At 35.7% G+C, this 20797-nt stretch overlaps 8 protein-coding genes and 1 pseudogene across 9 annotated transcripts, besides 4 other annotated features; 4 read left to right on the forward strand and 5 right to left on the reverse strand.

Moving 5' to 3' along the window:
• Positions 1 to 19: part of a mobile genetic element that runs on past the window's edge.
• Positions 20 to 3340: 3321 nt separating this feature from the next.
• Positions 3341 to 4055: a mobile genetic element.
• Positions 4018 to 4055: a terminal%2Cinverted (terminal inverted repeat of MuDR-5_TvMULE4 transposon ID:TVAGG3_0097160).
• A 1214-nt stretch (positions 4056 to 5269) lies between these two features.
• Positions 5270 to 20797: part of a mobile genetic element that runs on past the window's edge.
• Positions 8327 to 10546, forward strand: TVAGG3_0097180 (annotated as a pseudogene). The gene has a single exon. A coding segment is annotated over exon 1 (2220 nt).
• Positions 13440 to 13640, forward strand: TVAGG3_0097190 (uncharacterized protein; the record flags this gene model as incomplete). The annotated part of the gene is made up of 1 exon (XM_051222670.1): positions 13440 to 13640. The coding sequence occupies one exon, from the start codon at positions 13440 to 13442 to the stop codon at positions 13638 to 13640; it is 201 nt and encodes a 66-aa protein (XP_051107656.1).
• TVAGG3_0097200 (uncharacterized protein) lies at positions 13726 to 14100 on the reverse strand (the record flags this gene model as incomplete). Its single annotated transcript, XM_051222671.1, has 1 exon — positions 13726 to 14100. The coding sequence occupies one exon, from the start codon at positions 14098 to 14100 to the stop codon at positions 13726 to 13728; it is 375 nt and encodes a 124-aa protein (XP_051107657.1).
• Positions 15138 to 15425, forward strand: TVAGG3_0097210 (uncharacterized protein; the record flags this gene model as incomplete). The annotated part of the gene is made up of 1 exon (XM_051222672.1): positions 15138 to 15425. One exon carries the CDS (start codon positions 15138 to 15140, stop codon positions 15423 to 15425), a length of 288 nt encoding a protein of 95 aa, XP_051107658.1.
• On the reverse strand, positions 15796 to 15978 carry TVAGG3_0097220 (uncharacterized protein; the record flags this gene model as incomplete). Its single annotated transcript, XM_051222673.1, has 1 exon — positions 15796 to 15978. A coding segment is annotated over one exon (183 nt), but the record flags the coding sequence as incomplete, so codon positions are not given.
• Positions 16030 to 16413, reverse strand: TVAGG3_0097230 (uncharacterized protein; the record flags this gene model as incomplete). The annotated part of the gene is made up of 1 exon (XM_051222674.1): positions 16030 to 16413. One exon carries the CDS (start codon positions 16411 to 16413, stop codon positions 16030 to 16032), a length of 384 nt encoding a protein of 127 aa, XP_051107660.1.
• On the forward strand, positions 16828 to 17334 carry TVAGG3_0097240 (uncharacterized protein; the record flags this gene model as incomplete). The annotated part of the gene is made up of 1 exon (XM_051222675.1): positions 16828 to 17334. The coding sequence occupies one exon, from the start codon at positions 16828 to 16830 to the stop codon at positions 17332 to 17334; it is 507 nt and encodes a 168-aa protein (XP_051107661.1).
• Positions 18613 to 19428, reverse strand: TVAGG3_0097250 (ATP binding; the record flags this gene model as incomplete). The annotated part of the gene is made up of 1 exon (XM_051222676.1): positions 18613 to 19428. The coding sequence occupies one exon, from the start codon at positions 19426 to 19428 to the stop codon at positions 18613 to 18615; it is 816 nt and encodes a 271-aa protein (XP_051107662.1).
• On the reverse strand, positions 19558 to 20187 carry TVAGG3_0097260 (keratin-associated protein family; the record flags this gene model as incomplete). Its single annotated transcript, XM_051222677.1, has 1 exon — positions 19558 to 20187. A coding segment is annotated over one exon (630 nt), but the record flags the coding sequence as incomplete, so codon positions are not given.

Consider the following 20797-nt stretch of genomic DNA (forward strand, 5'->3'; position numbering starts at 1 on the left):
CAACTGATGCAGAATCTATTCAAAATTGGTTAGACGAAGAAAAAGCGAAAAGAAAAAGGCTGCAATTGATGCTGCACTAGATAAAACACACACACCACAGACACTTGGTGTTACATGTTAAAGAAAGACAACATTCAAAGACAAGAACGTGCATTGAGTGTTGCCAGAGAACAAGCACAAGAAGAGAAGAAAATAGTTGAAGGAGAAGCTTCAAATAGAGGTGTCCAGGAACTTCAAAGGATCAAACTATCCAGCAGAGAAAGCCTCGAGTGATAATGTTGTCTCAAGAGCTACTGATTTTAGTTACCCATGGTATTCTAACTGGTGCAACAGCTGTTGGGTAGTGCTATTGGAACCAGTGTTGACACTGTTGTTGATACTGTAAGAACTGTTACAAATCCTACACCTGAAGATAGGAAGGAAGAATTTCTTACTCTTAATACAAAGGCAAAACCAGGGATATGGATTGGTCGTGGAATTTTAAATGCTGGTAGTGCTATTGGCAATGGTGCTTCAGCGGTAGGGGATGGCTCGGAGAACAGCAACATCAACCGCAAATGGAATACTAACAGGTGCCAAATCACTTGGTAATTGGGCTGATGATAAGTATACAAATATTATGAAGAAAAAGCTCGTAAGGCTAAGGAAGAAGCTGAACGAAAGAAGCGAAAGAAGAAGACTGAACGTAAAAACTAGAGAGCTAAGAAGAAAGAAAAAGCTCTAAGGCTAAGGAAGAAGCTGAACGAAAGCAAAGAAGAAGCTGAACGTAAAGAACTAGAGGAACTTAAGAAGAAAGAAAAGCTCGTAAGGCTAAGAAGAAGCTGAAGAAGCGAAAGAATGAAGGCGAAACTAAGGAAGAAGAAAAAGCTAAGGTAAGAGAGCTAGAAAGGCGAAAGAGTGACGAAAGAACTAGACTTAAAAGAACTCGAGCTATAGAACAAAGTAAAACGGAAGAAGCTGTGGTAAGAAAGGCGAAAGCAGCAACACCATCGCCAACTCCATCTCCCCATCTCCTCTCTTCACCATCACAACCCATCCCATCTCATCTCCTTCACCATCAATAGCGGCTCCTGTGAGACAATTTGGTGCATGGTGCTTGATTTTCAAAGATGCTGCACAAGGAATTGGAAAGGAACTGAAGAAACAAACATTAGGTACAATAGAGCGTTTTGGTAATCTTACGGATTACACAATTAGATCAGCTGCTAATCTTTTATATAACCAGACTACTGATAACGGTACTGATGAATTGGCTGTAAACGGACTAGCATCAATTAAGAAATCAGCAGAAGATAAATACGATGAATGGAAAAAGAAATATTAAGGGTGAATATAATAAGTATGCATATCCTGAAGAACATATGAAGTTAGAGCTTACCAGACTAAGATCAAAATCTGGTAATGAAACAACAAATACTACAACGCAAACGACGAAAGCTGACAGAAAGATTGATGACACTCCTACTCCAACTCCTGCAATGGCGAACATCACAACAATTGCTCCAAGAGTTCCAACAGGAAGAAGGTATATCAGGAAATGTTTCAACTACTCATAACATTACTGAAGCAGCTAATGTTTCAGCAGTTGAGCAACTGTTGTTAATGTAACTCAGGAAAACGCTACTGAAACATCAACACCAAGACAGGATGTAAATAATGAACGTCCAGAAGTTAAGGAGGTTGCAAAAGCATACCTGGAGAAAATACTACAACAAGTTCTAAGCAGAAAGCATCTCAATTCAGACAAAACACATCTCCAACTCCTGAAGCATCAGTTCCTCCAGCAATGTGGAAATATACCTTCAGTATCACCATGGCAGAAATTTTATGGATTGTTAAAGGAGCGAATAATTTTATAAGCGCTTTTCATTCAAAAGAGTTGAAGAATTCAACTGATGGTCAAAAAAAGGAATATTATGTAAAGAACCATATGAAATTCCTAAGACTCTAATATAATGGTTGAACTTATATTAGAGTCTGGTACTCAATCTCAACATAAATAGTTTACGTGACAGAATTTTTTGACACGTAAAGTTTACATTTTAATGGAAGCGAACAACAAAGCTCCTGCTAGTGAATAAAGGTTAGTTTACATATGAACGTTTATTTTTACACATATATGCGTACATATGCGCGCCCGTATGGTGTCAGTTTTCTGTCACTTTTTTATTGTGTCGGTGACTGTAGCTGTAGGCTACAGGCGACGCACAATGTATACTGTACTTTGAAAAGCAGAAATTTTCAAAGTTCATGTCCAACAGAATATCACACGGATTTACACAATATGGAAATACAATAAATCAAACTTCTCAACAATGATAACAGTATATAGAAAATGTGTCTTAAAATTGATTTAGGTCTTATTTTTTTTTTGACATATAGACAACATAAATACCCGAAAATTAGTTTATGTATGAAATTGAAGTGTAGTATAACGGTTAAAACTGCCGAGTTGGCTTTATTTTTGGGGATCCAAGTTCGATGCAGTACATTTAATTTTTTTTATTTATTTATTTAGTTTTCATTAAGGGTCCACTGTAAGGCCAAATAAGGCCTATCGTCATCCCAAAAATATTGCTCAAGATGGTGTTTTACTAAGGCCCAAAACTTAAAAAAACACAAAAAAATTAACTTTACTCTTTTGAGATCCTTATCAGATATGCATCAATTTGATGCAGTATCGCAGTTCAAATCTGATTTTTTAATGTAGATGTACTCTAACATTCTTGAAAAAATGCAAAATGGTATTAATTAAGCTTTTCATTTCTGTATCATACACGAAACAAAATCGTTCATTATACTAAATTTATCAAAGTTTGATTAATGAAAAAATAATATCTAAATTTTTACATTTAGTCGGCTATTGATATGGTTAATATTAAATCTTGTAAAAATTGGCATTATCCAGAATAATACCCACTAAAATACACATTTTTAAGGGTCCACTGTAAGGCCAAATAAGGCCTATCGTCATCCCAAAAATATTGCTCAAGATAGTGTTTTACTAAGGCCCAAAACTTAAAAAAACACAAAAAATTAACTTTACTCTTTTGAGATCCTTATCAGATATGCAACAATTTGATGCAGTATCGCAATTCGAATCCGATTTTTTAATGTAGATGTACTCTAACATTCTTGAAAAAATGCAAAATGGTATTAATTAAGCTTTCATTTCTGTATCATACACGAAACAAAATCATTTATTATACTAAAATTTATCAAAGTTTGAATAATGAAAAAAATAATATCTAAATTTTTACATTGAGTCGGCTATTGATATGGTCAATATTAAATCGTTTAAAAATGGGCATTGGCCAGAACAAGTTCATCGAGTCGAAGATTTGGTTGTACACCACTTGTATGTGCCGGATACCATTGTGTCAAATTTTTTCTGAATTAACTTTAAAAGTACTAAGTAAGATCATGAGATATAGCAATATATGTTTAAACCAACTTATATTTTGGTTGTACACCACTTGTATGTGCCGGATACCATTGTGTCAAATTTTTTCTGAAATTAACTTTAAAAGTACTAAGTAAGATCATGAGATATAGCAATATATGTTTAAAACTAACTTATATTTTGGTTGTACACCACTTGTATGTGCCGGATACCATTGTGTCAAATTTTTTCTGAAATTAACTTTAAAAGTACTAAGTAAGATCATGAGATATAGCAATATAGTTTTAAACTAACTTATATTTTGGTTGTACACCACTTGTATGTGCCGGATACCATTGTGTCAAATTTTTTCTGAAATTAACTTTAAAAGTACTAAGTAAGATCATGAGATATAGCAATATATGTTTAAACCAACTTATATTTTGGTTGTACACCACTTGTATGTGCCGGATACCATTGTGTCAAATTTTTTCTGAAATTAACTTTAAAAGTACTAAGTAAGATCATTTATTTTTTGCATAATATAATGCCAATATGGTTTCTTTTGATTTTATTTCATTTATAAGCAAATCAGATTTACCCAAAAACTCCACTCCATAAGCGTTCATTTGCTAAATTAAAAAGTGACAATGGGCTAGTCTGTCCCTTTCTCAAAAAATTCGAAAAAAATCATGTTCTTATAAAACTCACTGATTTTGCAATTTTTATGAGATTTGAAGTGATAGAATATATTACCATCTTATTGAAACATATGCTTCATTGTTGTATTCACATAATATTAATCAGAACACTAGGAAAAGTGGATTTTCGAAAATGACGATAATGATTATTTGCAAATCGCCTCTCAATTTTGAGAGACTTTCAATTTTTACAGTGGACCCTTAATGGATGAATTTAGGGTTGTTAGATTCCCGACGATAGGTGTCTTGGAAGATTTGCCTGGTGTCATCATAGTGTCTTTAAATCAAAAATTTTATTTTGGAGTTAGTTTTATTGATTTTTCAATAAAAAACATTTCTAAAACAAGAAAATAAAACGATAAAATATTTATATTTTATATAAGGATCTTATATATTTAAAATAAATATCATTTTATTTTTTTCATTGGTGTTTGTCAAACCATAATACACTATTCAAAAATTCAATGTGTCTTGCGGTTTCAAAAGACACCTTCAAATTGAACGATAGCACAAACACTATTGAATTTTACCCATTTTATTTAGTTTTTACCCTTTTTATTTTTAAGAATTAATGACTGAAACAGCCGTTTTGCTATGACCTCAATCACTTTTATTAAGGGTTTCGTTTTGCGAAAAAAACGTACAATACGCAATTTCGCTAAAAAAACATTTAGCTAGCAATTTCGACCTTTGACTCCACTCAAGACGTCACTTTTTAATTTTGCGGTATCATATTTTTGGAAAATCTTTATGAATATTATATAAAAAGTCTCTTTAATATCTATATTTCATATTTTTATCGATTTTTAAAGTTTTTGCGAAAAGTATTCAATTATTTTTGCTATTTGGTCGGGTAAATGTCAGATTTGCGACATTTTCTGATATGATATTCAGATTCTACGTTGATAATAATGCTTATAGAACCCTCTTGCTATTGTGTCAAAATTGCGAAACCGATAGCAAAAATATCTCGCAATATCAAAATTGAGATATTGAGTGAATTATGCATTATAGAGATTAAAAATCTGATTTGTGAGTACAGTATACATTGTGCGTCGCCTGTAGCCTACAGCTACAGTCACCGACACAATGAAAAAGTGACAGAAAACTGACACCATACGGGCGCGCATATGTACGCATATATGTGTAAAAATAAACGTTCATATGTAAACTAACCTTTATTCACTAGCAGGAGCTTTGTTGTTCGCTTCCATTAAAATGTAAACTTTACGTGTCAAAAAAATTCTGTCACGTAAACTATTTATGTTGAGATTGAGTACCAGACTCTAATATAAGTTCAACATTATATTAGAGTCTTTAGGAATTTCATATGGTTCTTTTACATAATATTCCTTTTTTTGACCATCAGTTGATTCTTCAACTCTTTTGAATGAAAAGCGCTTATAAAACTCAAACACGAGTGCATCTTTATAACCAGTGATATCGTAAAATTTTGGTGGCACAAGCTGTTCATTCACATTACATATAAATTGTTTGTTATCATGAGCAATATTACTCAACGTTACTAAAGGCTCAAGGAGAGGATTTATTCTTATCTGATAACCGACAAATTTATATGTTGGTTTGCCCTTTCGCTCAAGGATAAACCTGATATTCGCTATAGTTATGAAAAGCTCATCAAAGTACTTATATGTTTTTTTATCTTTATCATTTTCGTCAGTGAATCTGCTATGGTAAAACTATAATATACATGCATTCGCGAGATATATTTTTTTTCCCATAAGTCTAAAAATTTTGCTTTCGATGGAATTACTTTTTGCGTGAATGTTCTACCATGGTCATCTTCCCAAACAAGCTCTGGTTTTCTTGATGTTGTGTCTGTTTCAGTGGTTTCTAATAACGCAGTGATGAAATCCAACACATCTCCTAGGGACATGTCATATTTATAATTCAAGGCATTTTTTTCTATACTACTGTATGAAGGTAATGTTATGATTGGTGATGTACCTTTTCTTAATACATTCAATTTATTTTCATTTGAATCATAGTAACAATCAACAAATTCTCTACTTGCCTCAGTCATTTTTTCCATAAGACCTTCATTCAACTCCTGTGTAGTCATGTTGGGTTTTATGTAATATCTCATGTCAAACCTTTTTTTCACTGATTTTGATGAATCTGTCATTTCTAATGGAATAGCAAGAAACTCAAAGTCTGGATGCTCAAGACTTATCTTTCTTATCTCAGAGCTTTTGACGCAGGATATTCAATGAAGTCTCTCGGTAATTTATATGAGACTGTATTACCACTTATCGTGCCATCATTCATAACATGTTCATAGTATAATCCATCATATTTAGACATTTTATATGTAACTAAAAGATGGAGAAAGTTATTAATCAAGTAGATAAGATTCTTCATGATGGAGCACGTAAGAATAGTAAAGAACTAAACAATGCACTCATTATGCCATTTTCTGATGATTATCCATTTTGTACTAATGGTGTTTATTTCTACTGCGGTAAGATGGGTTCAGGTAAGACATATGGTGTTATTCGTCATATAATGATAACAGACCGCTTCACTAATACTCCATATTATGACTCAATAGTTATCTCAGCAACATCAGGAACAATGGATAAAACAGCGAAGACATTTATGAGTCAAGTTAAAGCACCAGTACTGAAAAAGGATGATAAAGAACTTATGCCTTATTTAATGAAGAACGTTAAGATGAAAGCAAAGTATTACGCTATTGTTGAGTTCGTTCAAAGTAAGTTCGAAAAAATTTCAGAGGAGATGGAACACATCTTAACAAAGCATCAACTAAGGAAACCTGATGGAAAGTTTGAGTATAAGAAGATTGCAATATATGTTGTAAAGAAGTTGAACAAATATCCTTTCACAAAGTATCCCAGTAATTCTCTATTAGTGTTAGACGATTATGGTGGTCATGACTTATTGAATGACCCACGTTCACCATTAGCGAACTTCATCACTAAGGTCAGACATTATAACTATACTGTTGTCATCATGTGTCAAACATGGAGACATATATGTTTAAACATTAAGAGACTATGCACTGACTTCGTTATCTTTCAAGGTTATTCTATGAGAGACTTTCAGTCAATGATTGAACAGTCAGGAGCAACAGAAGATTGGGAAGAGTTATGGAACAAATACAAAGAGCTACCAACACCTCGTTCATATATGGAAGTTCATATAGTTGCAGGAAAGACGGACTTTAAAGAAGTTAAGCAACAAAAGATGACATTATTTTAAGAAGAAATAAATGGGTTTTGGCGATTATGTTAAAGCTGGATGGGGTATGGTGAAAAAAAATCCTGGTCTTGTAATAGGTGCTGGATTTAACATTGCTAACAACTTTTCCCTCAAGTTGGTCAAGTCGGTGGTGTTATCGGTAGTCTTGGTGAAAGAATTGCAAAAACTACATTAGGTGAAGATAATGCATTAACGAAGAATCTTAAAGCATTCAATAAAGCTCTTGGTGGTGACTTCAGTAGAGACAAGCCTGTTGAAACACCTATAGTTCAACCTCAACAAACTATTGACAACAATAAGTATAACGCATACATTGGAGGAGCTATTTGGAACAATCATAAGCCATTAGTTCAGTCAGTACGTGTACTATCAGACATGCCATGGATTAATGCTATTAGTGGCACTATACGCAGATAATATATTTTTATGAGGTTTAAATGAGTGAACAAGAGAGGAAACTCATTGATGAACGAGTTAAGAAATGGGAGAATGAACGTCCGATAATTCGTACCATAATTAGCGATCAAAAGTTCAAGCAGCATACATTTGATTTTTTGCGCGATATATATAATGATCTTGCTTTTGATTACAATGCTAGGCAATACTTTGAGAAAGAATATGTTCAAAAAGGTCGTATTAATTTCCCAATGAGAAGAGAAGGCTTTTTGATTACATCAACATATACAGCACGTGGTAGAGACCCTTTTACAGACGCGGTTCGTAACTTTAAAGCACGTTCTTCTTATTAATGATGATCCAGATTTTCTACATACCTTATTTTCGTCCACCTTCGCATCCTTTACGAACCAGTGATCCTGGATATGACGCTAAACGAAGATATATAGAGACGAAATTAGCTAAATACAAGGAACCTAAGGATCCAAGGACTGGAGAAGTAAAGGAATCACATGTCAAGATAAATAAGCTTTACAAAGTAGTTGAAGAATTGGAGAAACGATCTAATGAGATTAACGCTGAGAAGAAAAAGGAAGTACCAAATATGAACAAACTAGATAAGATGATTAAGGAATATAGAGGATTGGCGAATACATCGAGCGTTCTAATAAAGGAAGTAGAAAACACGACAAAGCTGCAGAAAATGATTCATGATGAATTACTGTTAGGTGAATTTTCTATAAACAAAGACAGAGTAACTTAATGGGTGAGGCTTATTATTTGGAGAATTGGTATAATGAGAGGTTAAAACAAATGTCGACTCCAACACCAACTCCTACACCTACTCCTACAGTAGCTCCAACACCAACTCCCACTCCTGAACCAACAGTAGCTCCAACGCCAACTCCTACAGTAGCTCCAACGCCAACTCTGACACCAACTGCTCACGCAGGTCCTCCACCAATGTCGAGTAGTCATGGTATAACATTAAATAAACCAACACCTACACCAAAAATAACTCCTGTATCACATCCTAGTACAACTAACCCAGTATCTGATTCAAATCAAGCGGAAAGATCACAGGTTCTTAAAAGAGCTAATACACCAACTGCTTCCCCTATTAGAACACCAGAGCCAACTCCAAGAATCACAAAGGCGCCAACACCTTCACCGACTGTTGAACCAACAGTACTCCAACTCCATCTCCAACTCCATCACCGACACCTACAAAAGCACCTACTCCATCTCCAACTCCATCACCGACACCTACAAAAGCACCTACTCCATCTCCAACTCCGACTAAAGCTCCGACACGTCTCCAACACCAACTAAAGCTCCAACACCGTCTCCAACTCCAGCTGAACCAACTGATGCAGAATCTATTCAAAATTGGTTAGACGAAGAAAAGCGAAAAGAAAAGGCTGCAATTGATGCTGCACTAGATAAAAACACACCACCACAGACACTTGGTGGTTACATGTTAAAGAAAGACAACATTCAAAGACAAGAACGTGCATTGAGTGTTGCCAGAGAACAAGCACAAGAAGAGAAGAAAATAGTTGAAGGAGAAGCTTCAAATAGAGGTGGTCCAGGAACTTACAAAGGATCAAACTATCCAGCAGAGAAAGCCTCGAGTGATAATGTTGTCTCAAGAGCTACTGATTTAGTTACCCATGGTATTCTAACTGGTGCAACAGCTGTTGGTAGTGCTATTGGAACCAGTGTTGACACTGTTGTTGATACTGTAAGAACTGTTACAAATCCTACACCTGAAGATAGGAAGGAAGAATTTCTTACTCTTAATACAAAGGCAAAACCAGGGATATGGATTGGTCGTGGAATTTTAAATGCTGGTAGTGCTATTGGCAATGGTGCTTCAGCGGTAGGGGGATGGCTCGGAAGAACAGCAACATCAACCGCAAATGGAATACTAACAGGTGCCAAATCACTTGGTAATTGGGCTGATGATAAGTATACAAAATATTATGAAGAAAAAGCTCGTAAGGCTAAGGAAGAAGCTGAACGAAAGGCGAAAGAAAGAAGAAGCTGAACGTAAAGAACTAGAGGAGCTTAAGAAGAAAGAAAAAGCTCGTAAGGCTAAGGAAGAAGCTGAACGAAAGGCGAAAGAAGAAGCTGAACGTAAAGAACTAGAGGAGCTTAAGAAGAAAGAAAAAGCTCGTAAGGCTAAGGAAGAAGCTGAACGAAAGGCGAAAGAAGAAGCTGAACGTAAAGAACTAGAGGAGCTTAAGAAGAAAGAAAAAGCTCGTAAGGCTAAGGAAGAAGCTGAACGAAAGGCGAAAGAAGAAGCTGAACGTAAAGAACTAGAGGAACTTAAGAAGAAAGAAAAAGCTCGTAAGGCTAAGGAAGAAGCAGATAGAAAGGCGAAAGAAGAAGCAGATAGAAAGGCTAAGGAAGAAGCTGATAGAAAGGCGAAAGCAGCAACACCATCGCCAACTCCATCTCCTTCACCATCTCCATCTCCTTCACCATCACCAACTCCATCGCCATCTCCATCTCCTTCACCATCAATAGCGGCTCCTGTGAGACAATTTGGTGCATGGGGTGCTGATTTAGTCAAAGATGCTGCACAAGGAATTGGAAAGGAACTGAAGAACACAACATTAGGTACAATAGAGCGTTTTGGTAATCTTACGGATTACACAATTAGATCAGCTGCTAATCTTTTATATAACCAGACTACTGATAACGGTACTGATGAATTGGCTGTAAACGGACTAGCATCAATTAAGAAATCAGCAGAAGATAAATACGATGAATGGAAAAAGAATATTAAGGGTGAATATAATAAGTATGCATATCCTGAAGAACATATGAAGTTAGAGCTTACCAGACTAAGATCAAAATATGGTAATGAAACAACAAATACTACAACGCAAACGACGAAAGCTGACAGAAAGATTGATGACACTCCTACTCCAACTCCTGCAATGGCGAACATCACAACAATTGCTCCAAGAGTTCCAACAGGAGAAGGTATATCAGAAATGTTTCAACTACTCATAACATTACTGAAGCAGCTAATGTTTCAGCAGTTGAGCAACCTGTTGTTAATGTAACTCAGGAAAACGCTACTGAAACATCAACACCAAGACAGGATGTAAATAATGAACGTCCAGAAGTTAAGGAGGTTGCAAAAGCATACCTGGAGAAAAATACTACACAAGTTCTTGAAGCAGAAAAGCATCTCAATTCAGACAAAACACCATCTCCAACTCCTGAAGCATCAGTTCCTCCAGCAATTGGTGGAAATATACCTTCAGTATCACCATGGCAGAAATTTTATGGATTGTTTAAAGGAGCGAATAAGGTAATGGATGCTGCTGAGAATCTCCAAAAGTTCAAGAATGAAGTCGCAACTGGTGCAAAGGAAATAGAAGAGAATGATAAACAAGCTGCTGAATTAGCTAAACAACAAGCTGAAGCAACTAAACAAGCAGCAGCTCCTAAACAATCTATATCTAAGTCTCAAAGACAAGGTCCTGACCCAAGTGCTAAAGTCAAACAGAATCCAACACCACCTGCAGCAGAGAAGTCCAAGAAGGACAAGGACAAGAAGAAGGATAAATCAAAGAAGGACAAGGACAAGAAGAAAGATAAGGATAAGAAAAAATCGTCAAAAATAAAAAACATAAAAATTTATCCAGTAAGAAATGAGTCAAGTCATTAAAGCATCAACTAAACAAAAGTGGTTAACTGAATATATAAAAGATGGTAAGGTTCCTGATGGATATTATGTACATACAATGAAAGACGGACGTGTACAGTTCCGTAAAGTCAAGCAACCTCTCAATGATGAACAGATCAGAAGGAAGATCTCATTGTATGAAACAAAAATAAAGGACTTACAAGCTAAACTCGAAACCCACGATACTTCTCAAGAAAACTAGGCATATCTTTAACATGACCTTCATTAATATTTTTCCTCCAATACTGTACTTCCATTTGTGACAACCTGTTTGGATTACCTTCACGCATACCTCTACCTGTCACTTTTCCTGTATTTTCGTTCTCAAACGTAACATCATACTTTACATCATTACCGACAAGTTCATGACCATCAATACTTTTTAACAGCTCTTCCTTGATCTAAAGTTTCTCCTTGCTTTAATCCATGCTCTATTTTTGTCCATATCTGATAACGTGGATATCTTGCAACACTTCCATCTTTTGCTCTTAACAAGTATGCACTTGTATCAACTGAATCAACTGTATAATAAGAAGGATCAAGATGTCTTCTTTGTTGGTTACCTTTACCCCATGTTCTTGGTTCAACTATGACTTGAACTTTTTGACCAGGTCTTAAGTTATAAAGGTTATTTTTTCTGACATACTCTTCTTTCAATCTTTGCTTCTTTATATATTCCTCATTATCCTTTTCTGTGAAATCATCAGGCTTTTGTTGTGTGCTTGAATGATATTCAGTGTTGTAGTCATTAATAATTTGTCTCATTGTATCTGCAGTGAAAGGTGGTGTTTTATCACCTTCTTTGAGGTTTAACTTCATATGTAACATAGTTCTAATAGTTCTACAGAACCTATTAATAATACCTAGTATGTTATGATTGTATTTCTGTGTCGTCATGTGCTCAATGTTATGACTGACCAACAGATCTCGAACATTTTGTGTCGTATAAGCTGGGTCTTCATCACTAGTAAGTATTGTAGGCTTCATTTCACCTGTAGCTTGTGAAATGAACTTCTGCATTGCACTTAGAACATTGTTTGAGTTCTTTTCACTCATTGGGAACGCATAACCTTTTTCTACTGTTTACATTGATGAACAAAAGAAAATATGGTGGTGTTCCACCAGGATTCTCAAATGTATCGAATTGATAAGCTCCCATATCAGTTGAATATATTGGTAGCATCAAATCCTCTTGTATTAAAGTTTTTTCTTGTTTACCAACAGTCATTTTTTTATTAACGTTAAAGTCTTACAGGCATTGAGTAATCGCTATAACCATCATGGTCTGCGAATTCATGTAATCTTGATGCATCAGGTTCTTTCTTCGTTGGTGCATGAAACCTTGCTTCATCATAAAGGTTCATATAATGGTTTGTCACGTTTGGGGTAGACCCAATTTTTGCATATTGAGGATATGAGTAATGATACACTAAGTTGAACCCATTACTACCATCATCAACATATATCTTTGGTGGAGGTTGTCTTATTAAATTCCTTCCTCTTGGGGCTTTGAGTTGGACGATCTGATCTAGATCATTGTAAACAACTCCTGTTGCAGTATATTCTGTGTTGTTCTCTGGGTTAATGTTCGTCATTTATATGAGAATAAAACAATTTTTACTCATAACAAATGAGATCGAAGTCAATTCTTTATGGTGCAGCTAATCTTCCAATTGAACCAACAAGCAATGTTGATTCAAGAACAACTAATAACATTGTGATAAAGAACTATCCATCTGGTACAGTAAGTGATGCTCCAACAGAGATAAAAAAAGAGGAAACAACTACGAACTCAGAAGCACCAATGTATCCTCCTCCTTTAAGTCCATTAACTTCCAACCTGACCTCATCGAGATCTGTGGAGACTTCATCGAGGATTGGTGTAGAAGAGTATTTACTTAGTATATACCAGAAGATACTTCTAGACCAAGACAAAGAGCTCTTTTCTAACTTAGTGAGCAAAGATCAGATCTTACTACCTAAGCCAGACTTGGAAGAAGTTGTTCACAGAATGACTGGGTTCAAGTGTGAAATAGATTTATTGGACCCAGACATTACATGCTGTGGTATTCCACCACCTTTCTCAAAAATAGCTCAGATCAGAATCATTGATGAGAACAATATTGCTCAAGAGTTTAAGTATGCATATAATGCTCAATATACTGAGTTAATAAGTAGGTATAATTTATGTCTTAAGTATGTTATTGTATGAGTTAGGAAAATATAACGTCAAGATGAAAGAATATCTTGAAAAGATAAACAATGAATAAAACTTATCGTTTACTCAAGTAATTATTTTAGAACGTTTCGACGTACTCCTTGATCTTATCAAGAGCTTCGAGCATCCGCTTCTTTGCATTGTCCTTGGCGAGGATGGCTTGCTCAATGGTGAGCTCGAAGGCTTCTTTACCGATCGGACGGTGATCGCGAAGATCTTTGAGTGCATCAAGAGCTGCAATGTACTCTGATGGTAAATGGGAGCCATCTAGTAATGGGTACAAGATGAGCATGTACTCCTGCAGTAAGTTCTCCTGTTTCAAGCGGGACTTGAACTCTTCGCGGAGATCTTGAAGCTTTTGGAGCTTCTCAGTGGCTTGAAGGTATTCAATGATGACCTTCTCTTGTTCCTCAAGTGTTGATGGGAGGAAGTGGACATAAGCTGTTGGCTTCATCAAAAATGAAGTGGTCATGACACTTTTTAAGTTAATGTCCGAGCCATACAGTGATGTCGAAGCAGCACATGAACCAAAGAAGAAGTCTTGCTGGGAAAAGACAAAGATTGTTGGTAACGCAATCCTAGCCATTTGTGTTGTTTTGAACTTGATCGTACTTCTGATCTTGTTCTACAAACTCAACAGAGGTTATTGTCTCAAGTAAACACTTATTTTTATTACCATATAAATGATTTTTACCAAACCTCCTTTACCTTTCATAGGTAATAAGTCGAAGATCAGGAAAGCTCTTATCGACATACTCAAAGACATCAAAGGGGATTATGTCTTCGTTGACCTCTTTGGTGGTTCTCTCTATATCTCTCATCTGTTGCATATTATGTTCCCAAAAGCAACGATCATAGCTAACGACTATGATAACTACGTTGATAGACTGAAACACATTCATGACACGAATGAAATACTTAAGGAACTTAAGGAGAGAATAAATGTTAAGCCAGATGAGAAAATTCCTACTGATCAGAAAGAGATCGTCAGAGAAGTTATAAGTAAAGCTCCATACATAGACTGGGATACATTATGTTCACGTCTTCTCTATTCTGGAGCATACAAATACTATGATCTTGACACATTAATGAAGAAAGTGTTATACCTCAGATATACTAACTTATTTGGTGAAAACATAGATGACTATCTTGAAGGTTTAACTATTGTTCATAAAGATTGGAGAATACTCTTCAATGAGTATAAAGATCTTCCCAATGTTTTCTTTATATGTGATCCTCCATACTTCCATACTTATTCTATACAGTATGGAGATGAATGGACTCTTAAAGATACTGTAGAAACCTTTGATGTCCTTAATTATCCATCTATTTACTTCAGTAGTGATAAATCTTATACAGAAGAACTTTTAGAGATATTGACAAAAAGATATGGAGAGAAGTTTTCTATGAGAAAGCATGTTATAGATAGAGGTTTAATTAATCCTAACACCCAGAAAAACAATGAAGTAATATATGTCACTTTTTCTGTTAATGGAGAAGAGAAAGATCAAGAAGATAATAGTTGATGAGGGAACTGAAGAAGCGACGACATTCATCTTTGACGACGGAAAGCTCACATTCGTTGTCGATAAAAATGGACAACACTTACACAAAAGAAAGAGACCAAGAAAATTTTTAGATCTCCCAAAAGCTAGGAAACCAAAGGAACCATTTCCAGTACCAGACGTCCAAGAACCAGAGAGACTTTTGATACCAAAACCTGTGGTTGACAAATATGATCCAGATCAGTTCTTCCCAAAAATACCAAAGTTAGAATAAAAACTCCTTTATTTCTTTAGTATTATATAATAAGTCTATTAGTAAGCTCTGTTCTCGTTCTGTTCTGGTATTTTGACGTCTTTTCATGGTCTCGCATAATAAGATCATGAACTTTTTCTTGAGATACTCGAAGAGCTGAGGTAAGTTATATCTATATGTAGGAAGCATCCCTGCTATCGTAAGTGTTGTATCAATAAGGATTGATATCGGAAAAGTCGAGATCTGGAGTAGAATAAGAAGGTAAGTCTCTTACATGTAGGTAGTCATTATATGCTTTACGCATGAGACTGAGTTTCTGGAGCACAACTATGAGACTTTGGTTCTGACGTTCAAGTTTGCTTAAAGTTCTCTCCAAGCTTCTGTAATAAACGTCAACCTTTAAGTTTGATATTTTTGCATTGATCTCGGAGATCTTTTCTTGAACTTCACCAAGTTTGACCTTAACTGACGTTTGAGCTCCCATCATGTTTTCATCAAGGTCATTCTCTATGTCATCAATGATATCTTCCCATGAAGTCATGTTTTCATCATTGATCTTAACGTGAACACTCATGAAAAAAATGTCATGTAAAGTATAAATGTCAGAATTTTACTCTTGAGCTTCTTATCTCTGGATTGACTCGTCTGTAGGGCTTAATGTGCCATCACGTTCGACCAGAAGGTTCTGCTCAGGTCTGTCAAGGAGCTGTCTGTAGGTCGTGAAGGTTTCAACGAGTCCTTGGTAAGGAGTTTGGAGATCAACATCGACCCATGGGTGTTTGCGTAAGAAAGCAGCAAGGCTTTCACGCTTGGAGTCAATGACATCTTTCTTATTGGTTAATCCTTCTTCAAAGCTTAGGATTACTCCTGCAGTTGATTCAAGTCTTTGGATCTGGCGTCTGGAAACCTTGGTGAGTTGTCTTATCCTCTCGTTTCCAAATACATGCAGGAGATATGCAGAAATTACTTCATTAAGTTCGATTAAACAAATTGGATGAAGATCAGTCATGGCTTTTGTAAAGCAATCTTTTGTAAAGCTGTCTTTTGTAAAGCAGACTTTTGTAAAGCAATCTTTTGTAAAGCAATCTTTTGTAAAGCAGACTTTTGTAAAGCAATCTTTTGTCAAGACGTCTTTTGTAAAGCAGACTTTTGTCAAGACGTCTTTTGTAAAGCAAAAGTATTCAATTTTGTGAGAAAATGCTTTTGTAAAGCAGTCTTTTGTAAAGCTGTCTTTTGTCAAGACGTCTTTTGTAAAGCAGTCTTTTGTAAAGCTGTCTTTTGTCAAGACGTCTTTTGTAAAGCTGTCTTTTGTAAAGCAGTCTTTTGTAAAGCTGTCTTTTGTAAAGCTGTCTTTTGTAAAGCTGTCTTTTGTAAAGCTGTCTTTTGTAAAGCAGTCTTTTGTAAAGACATAACCGACGACCGAATGTCCCAAGATGGTACAACACCAGCTCCAGCATCACCAACACTAGATATGATGGCAATGATGATGCAGATGATGCAACAGCAAACCCAGCTTATACAGCAAATGCAGGAAAAGAAAACTTTCAATAAACCTGCAAAGAACTCACAAGATCTTGAAGCTGGACTCAATGCTCTCAGGAACGACTACAAGAGAGAGCAGATGACGTTTAGGAAGAAGGGTGATGAAGATTATGAGAATGATCCGATCGAGGAAGACGAGATCAAGTCCACTGCATCCACAAAGACCCTCCAGGATGAAAGAGATGATGAGGGATTCCTTACCAAGTCTCAAAGACTCTTTGTCCTTGAGTTCTTCACGATCTCTGCCTTGAGATCTATGAGGAATTGGAAGGGTCGCGTTCCAAGTGGCTCAAACAAGCGCGAACTACTCATGACCGCAGTACCGCTCACTAAGACAAAAGTCCAGCTCATGGACTTTATCCTTTCCGCTTGTCCCGACGAGATCTAAGATCTGATCAGAGTAAAAACTTACATTTATGAGCTAAGCTCAGTAATAATTAGTTGTTTATTCTTTCTTCTCATACTTCTGTGCAAGGTTTCCACGGAAGAACTCAAGGAACATTTGGATCTTTCCAAGCTTTCGACCTTCTTTTTCGAGGTCATCCTGGTAAGTTCGGAATGCGTCAACGTGTGAGCTCGCATAGAATGCAGCAACAACAACCTCTTCTGCACCTTCTTTGCTGTCAAGTGGCATGAACTCGAATCCTTCCATTCGACCAAATAAAAGTGACAAAAATGTCAATGAGACCCACTTGTTGCATAGATGCTAAACCTGGTCCGAAGATGCAAATGTTCTTCTTAACACTCATGTCTGACCAGAGGGAGTACGGTCATGAAGAGGTCATACAGATCTTCGATCAGTGTGTACCAAAGCCTGAGAATCCAGACGAACTCTTCATGTAAATTTACTTGCTTCAATGGAGAGATGAGAGACCAGGTATGAAACTCAGACCAATAACAATCTTTCCAGGTTTCTGCAATTACCTAGAACAAGCATGCCAGATCAAATGGTCTGACACCATCTTCCTCCAAAAATAAACTTTATCGTTTATAACACTTCAGGATCTACATCTATTTCTTCTGCTTCATCCTCAATGTCGATCTCTTCGACAGGTTTGATAGCAGCTTTGAGTAAGTTCTTACCCATTGTCTTAAGTTCAACTGGGTTATATTCTTTGTCTTTACTCTTTGTTGATTTCGTGAGATCTACATATAAACAATAACTTTTAGTCTTGTCAAGGTTTATTCTCGCTGAGAAATGGTCAGGAATGTTTATAGCTATCTTTTCAAACTTGAGTAAATTAGCTAAACCTTCATTTGTGTATTTCTGCTTATCGACAAAGATCATGATCGGACTTGCACTATAACCATACTTTCCTTGACATAATGTTTGTGGTAAGCATATAAGTAGTCTCTTTGCTGTTTTATTTTGCTTCTTCACTTCATCTACAAACTGTTGGATCTTAAAGAACTTTATATGATGTTCAGACATCTTTATATACCCGATAAAAAGTTCAGATAAAAAAATAATTAGCTATATTTTTATTAGTGCATAAATGAGTCTTTCTTTGAGATTTTCTGATGAAGATCTAACTTTGGTAAGATCTTTAAAAGATGATGAAAACATTCTTTCTGTCATTGATGAAGAAAAGAAATATTTCAGTAATGATGTAAAAATAGAGCTACTCATTCATACTGAGAAACAGTTTGTGATCGTGATCTTGAGTTAAGCAGCTCTGAACCAAGCGAACACAGACATATATGGTGGCATATAATCTTCACCCGAGCCTGTTGCATCTGTGATTCCAGCTACAACATGTGTATGATTTCCTGTGGTTTCACAGAAAATACCTGTGCTAACATCTTTGGGGTCAGTTGTGATATCATATCTATGCATTCCCTGTCTATCCGAACCCGCTGCAAGATTTGTATAACCTCTTTTTGTTATTGAATGTGAATGGTTTCCTTCCACAGATGTTCTTCCACTGAACCTATGCATATGTGAAGGAAGGTTTTCAATACCTATTTTCTTTGAACCACCAAAGTCCATTGATGAGTTAGAACAGTAAAGAAACTGATCAACAATCGGTTGCCAAACACCACCATAAAGGGTTTGCGGGCTTGTTGAGCTCATTGATGTAAATATAGAACCAATTGGATACATCATGTCAAACATGTTAGAAGGTCTATAAGTATAATCTACTGTGGTGACATCGTTCAAATAAAACTCAAACGTATCTCCAGGATGAATAGTTAAGTTTGTTCCATCTTTTTTGTGGAACACAAGTTCAATAGATTTACCATGACTCAATGTATAGTAACTTGGACCTTTTTCTGATGGATCAATGTTATAATTTATAAATATTGCAACTTTACCCATATCATTATTACCAAAGCTAACTGTAATGCTTTCAGGTATTCCATTGTTTACAGATGCATTAGAGATCTTTGAGATCTGTTCATTAACATAAGTTTTGTCTGCTTTGTTGTCTAACAGAACTGGTAACTCATGTGCTTTAAAGTTGTTATAACTCATAGACATATTATATGCAGTACCATTCAAATTTTGCAAGGTCTCTGTTAAACTCATATGAGGATCTTCTTGTGGAGCACTTGAGCCTAAAGTATAGTTCAAGATAATGTCATCAGCTCTTATTTTCTTGATTTGAACTGGTTGGTCATTATCAGCTCCTATTTTATTGATTATAACAGGTTTGTCTTCTCTTGAACGAATTGATTTAACTGTCAAAGGTTCAGTGAACTCATTATTTTTCAAAGGAATCAATGTTGTATTGATGTTTTCACTATTAATATATACTTCTTTTGCATCAATACCAGATGGGAATGAAACTCTTTCATTAACTTTAACTGTTGTACCATCACCTGGGTAAATATCTTTCTCTGGACCTTTGATTGTCTTAAGTATGACAGACTGTGATAAAGTATATTCTTTAGATGCAACTTTACGTATCTCTTCGTCAACATAACTTTTGTCAGCTTTGTCTGCAATCTTAAGTGCAGTTCTTCCTCCATTATTTTTGTTCTCCTCAACTTTCTTCGCTAATTCAGCAAGAATGAGATAAAGATAATCAGTAAGGTCATCAGTACCAGACATATTAATATTATTGTTCTTTCTTGATGTATTAGCAACTTTCACTAAGGTCACAAAATCAGGGTACAAAGTACTTAACGTAGAAATGATTGTTTTTGGTCCAGGATCTTTCTCTTCTTCATCATTAGCATCACGTGGCATTGGAATTGGTTCCAAAGGTCCAGTCACATCAAAACTCTCAAGTTCCATATAACCTTCATTTCTGAATCTTTCTATATGAGTTATCTTCTGGAAACTTGTTTTAGTCTTTTCAACTAAATTTTTTATTCCATCCACAAAACCTCCTTTATGATTTGGACCAAGATTACCCAGAGTGTCAAGAACAGTATCTATACCTTCTTGACTTTCAACAAAAGCCCAAAGAGCATTTATTTGACTCTGGAGTGATATCCATGAGGCTGCAGTAGCACCGGCGTTTGCTATGGCAAAGATGAATGATAAAGGGTTGAACTTAAGACCAGATTCTTTATCTTTGACAATTTCAACGAAGTCATTGATATTTTTCTTCAAGTATTCCTTAGTCAGAAGAACTCCATCGCCAGCTATACCAGTTGCTTTTGTCTTTCCTTTAACATCAAATGTGATTGGTTTCTTCAATAAAATAACTTCTGGTGTTGTACTGATGCTATCATTAGTGGAGAAAAATTCTCCGACATGACTTGCTAAGTATTCTTTCGTCAATAATGTTCCATCACCAACAATACCAGTTGCTTTTGGACCATCTTCTGTGAATGTCAATGGTTTCTTTAACATAACTTTATCTAAGTATATTGCAATACCACTATTTTGTACTTGTTCA

The sequence above is a fragment of the Trichomonas vaginalis genome, chromosome IV (assembly GCF_026262505.1).
Source record: "Trichomonas vaginalis G3 chromosome IV, whole genome shotgun sequence".
Lineage (NCBI taxonomy): Eukaryota > Parabasalia > Trichomonadida > Trichomonadidae > Trichomonas > Trichomonas vaginalis.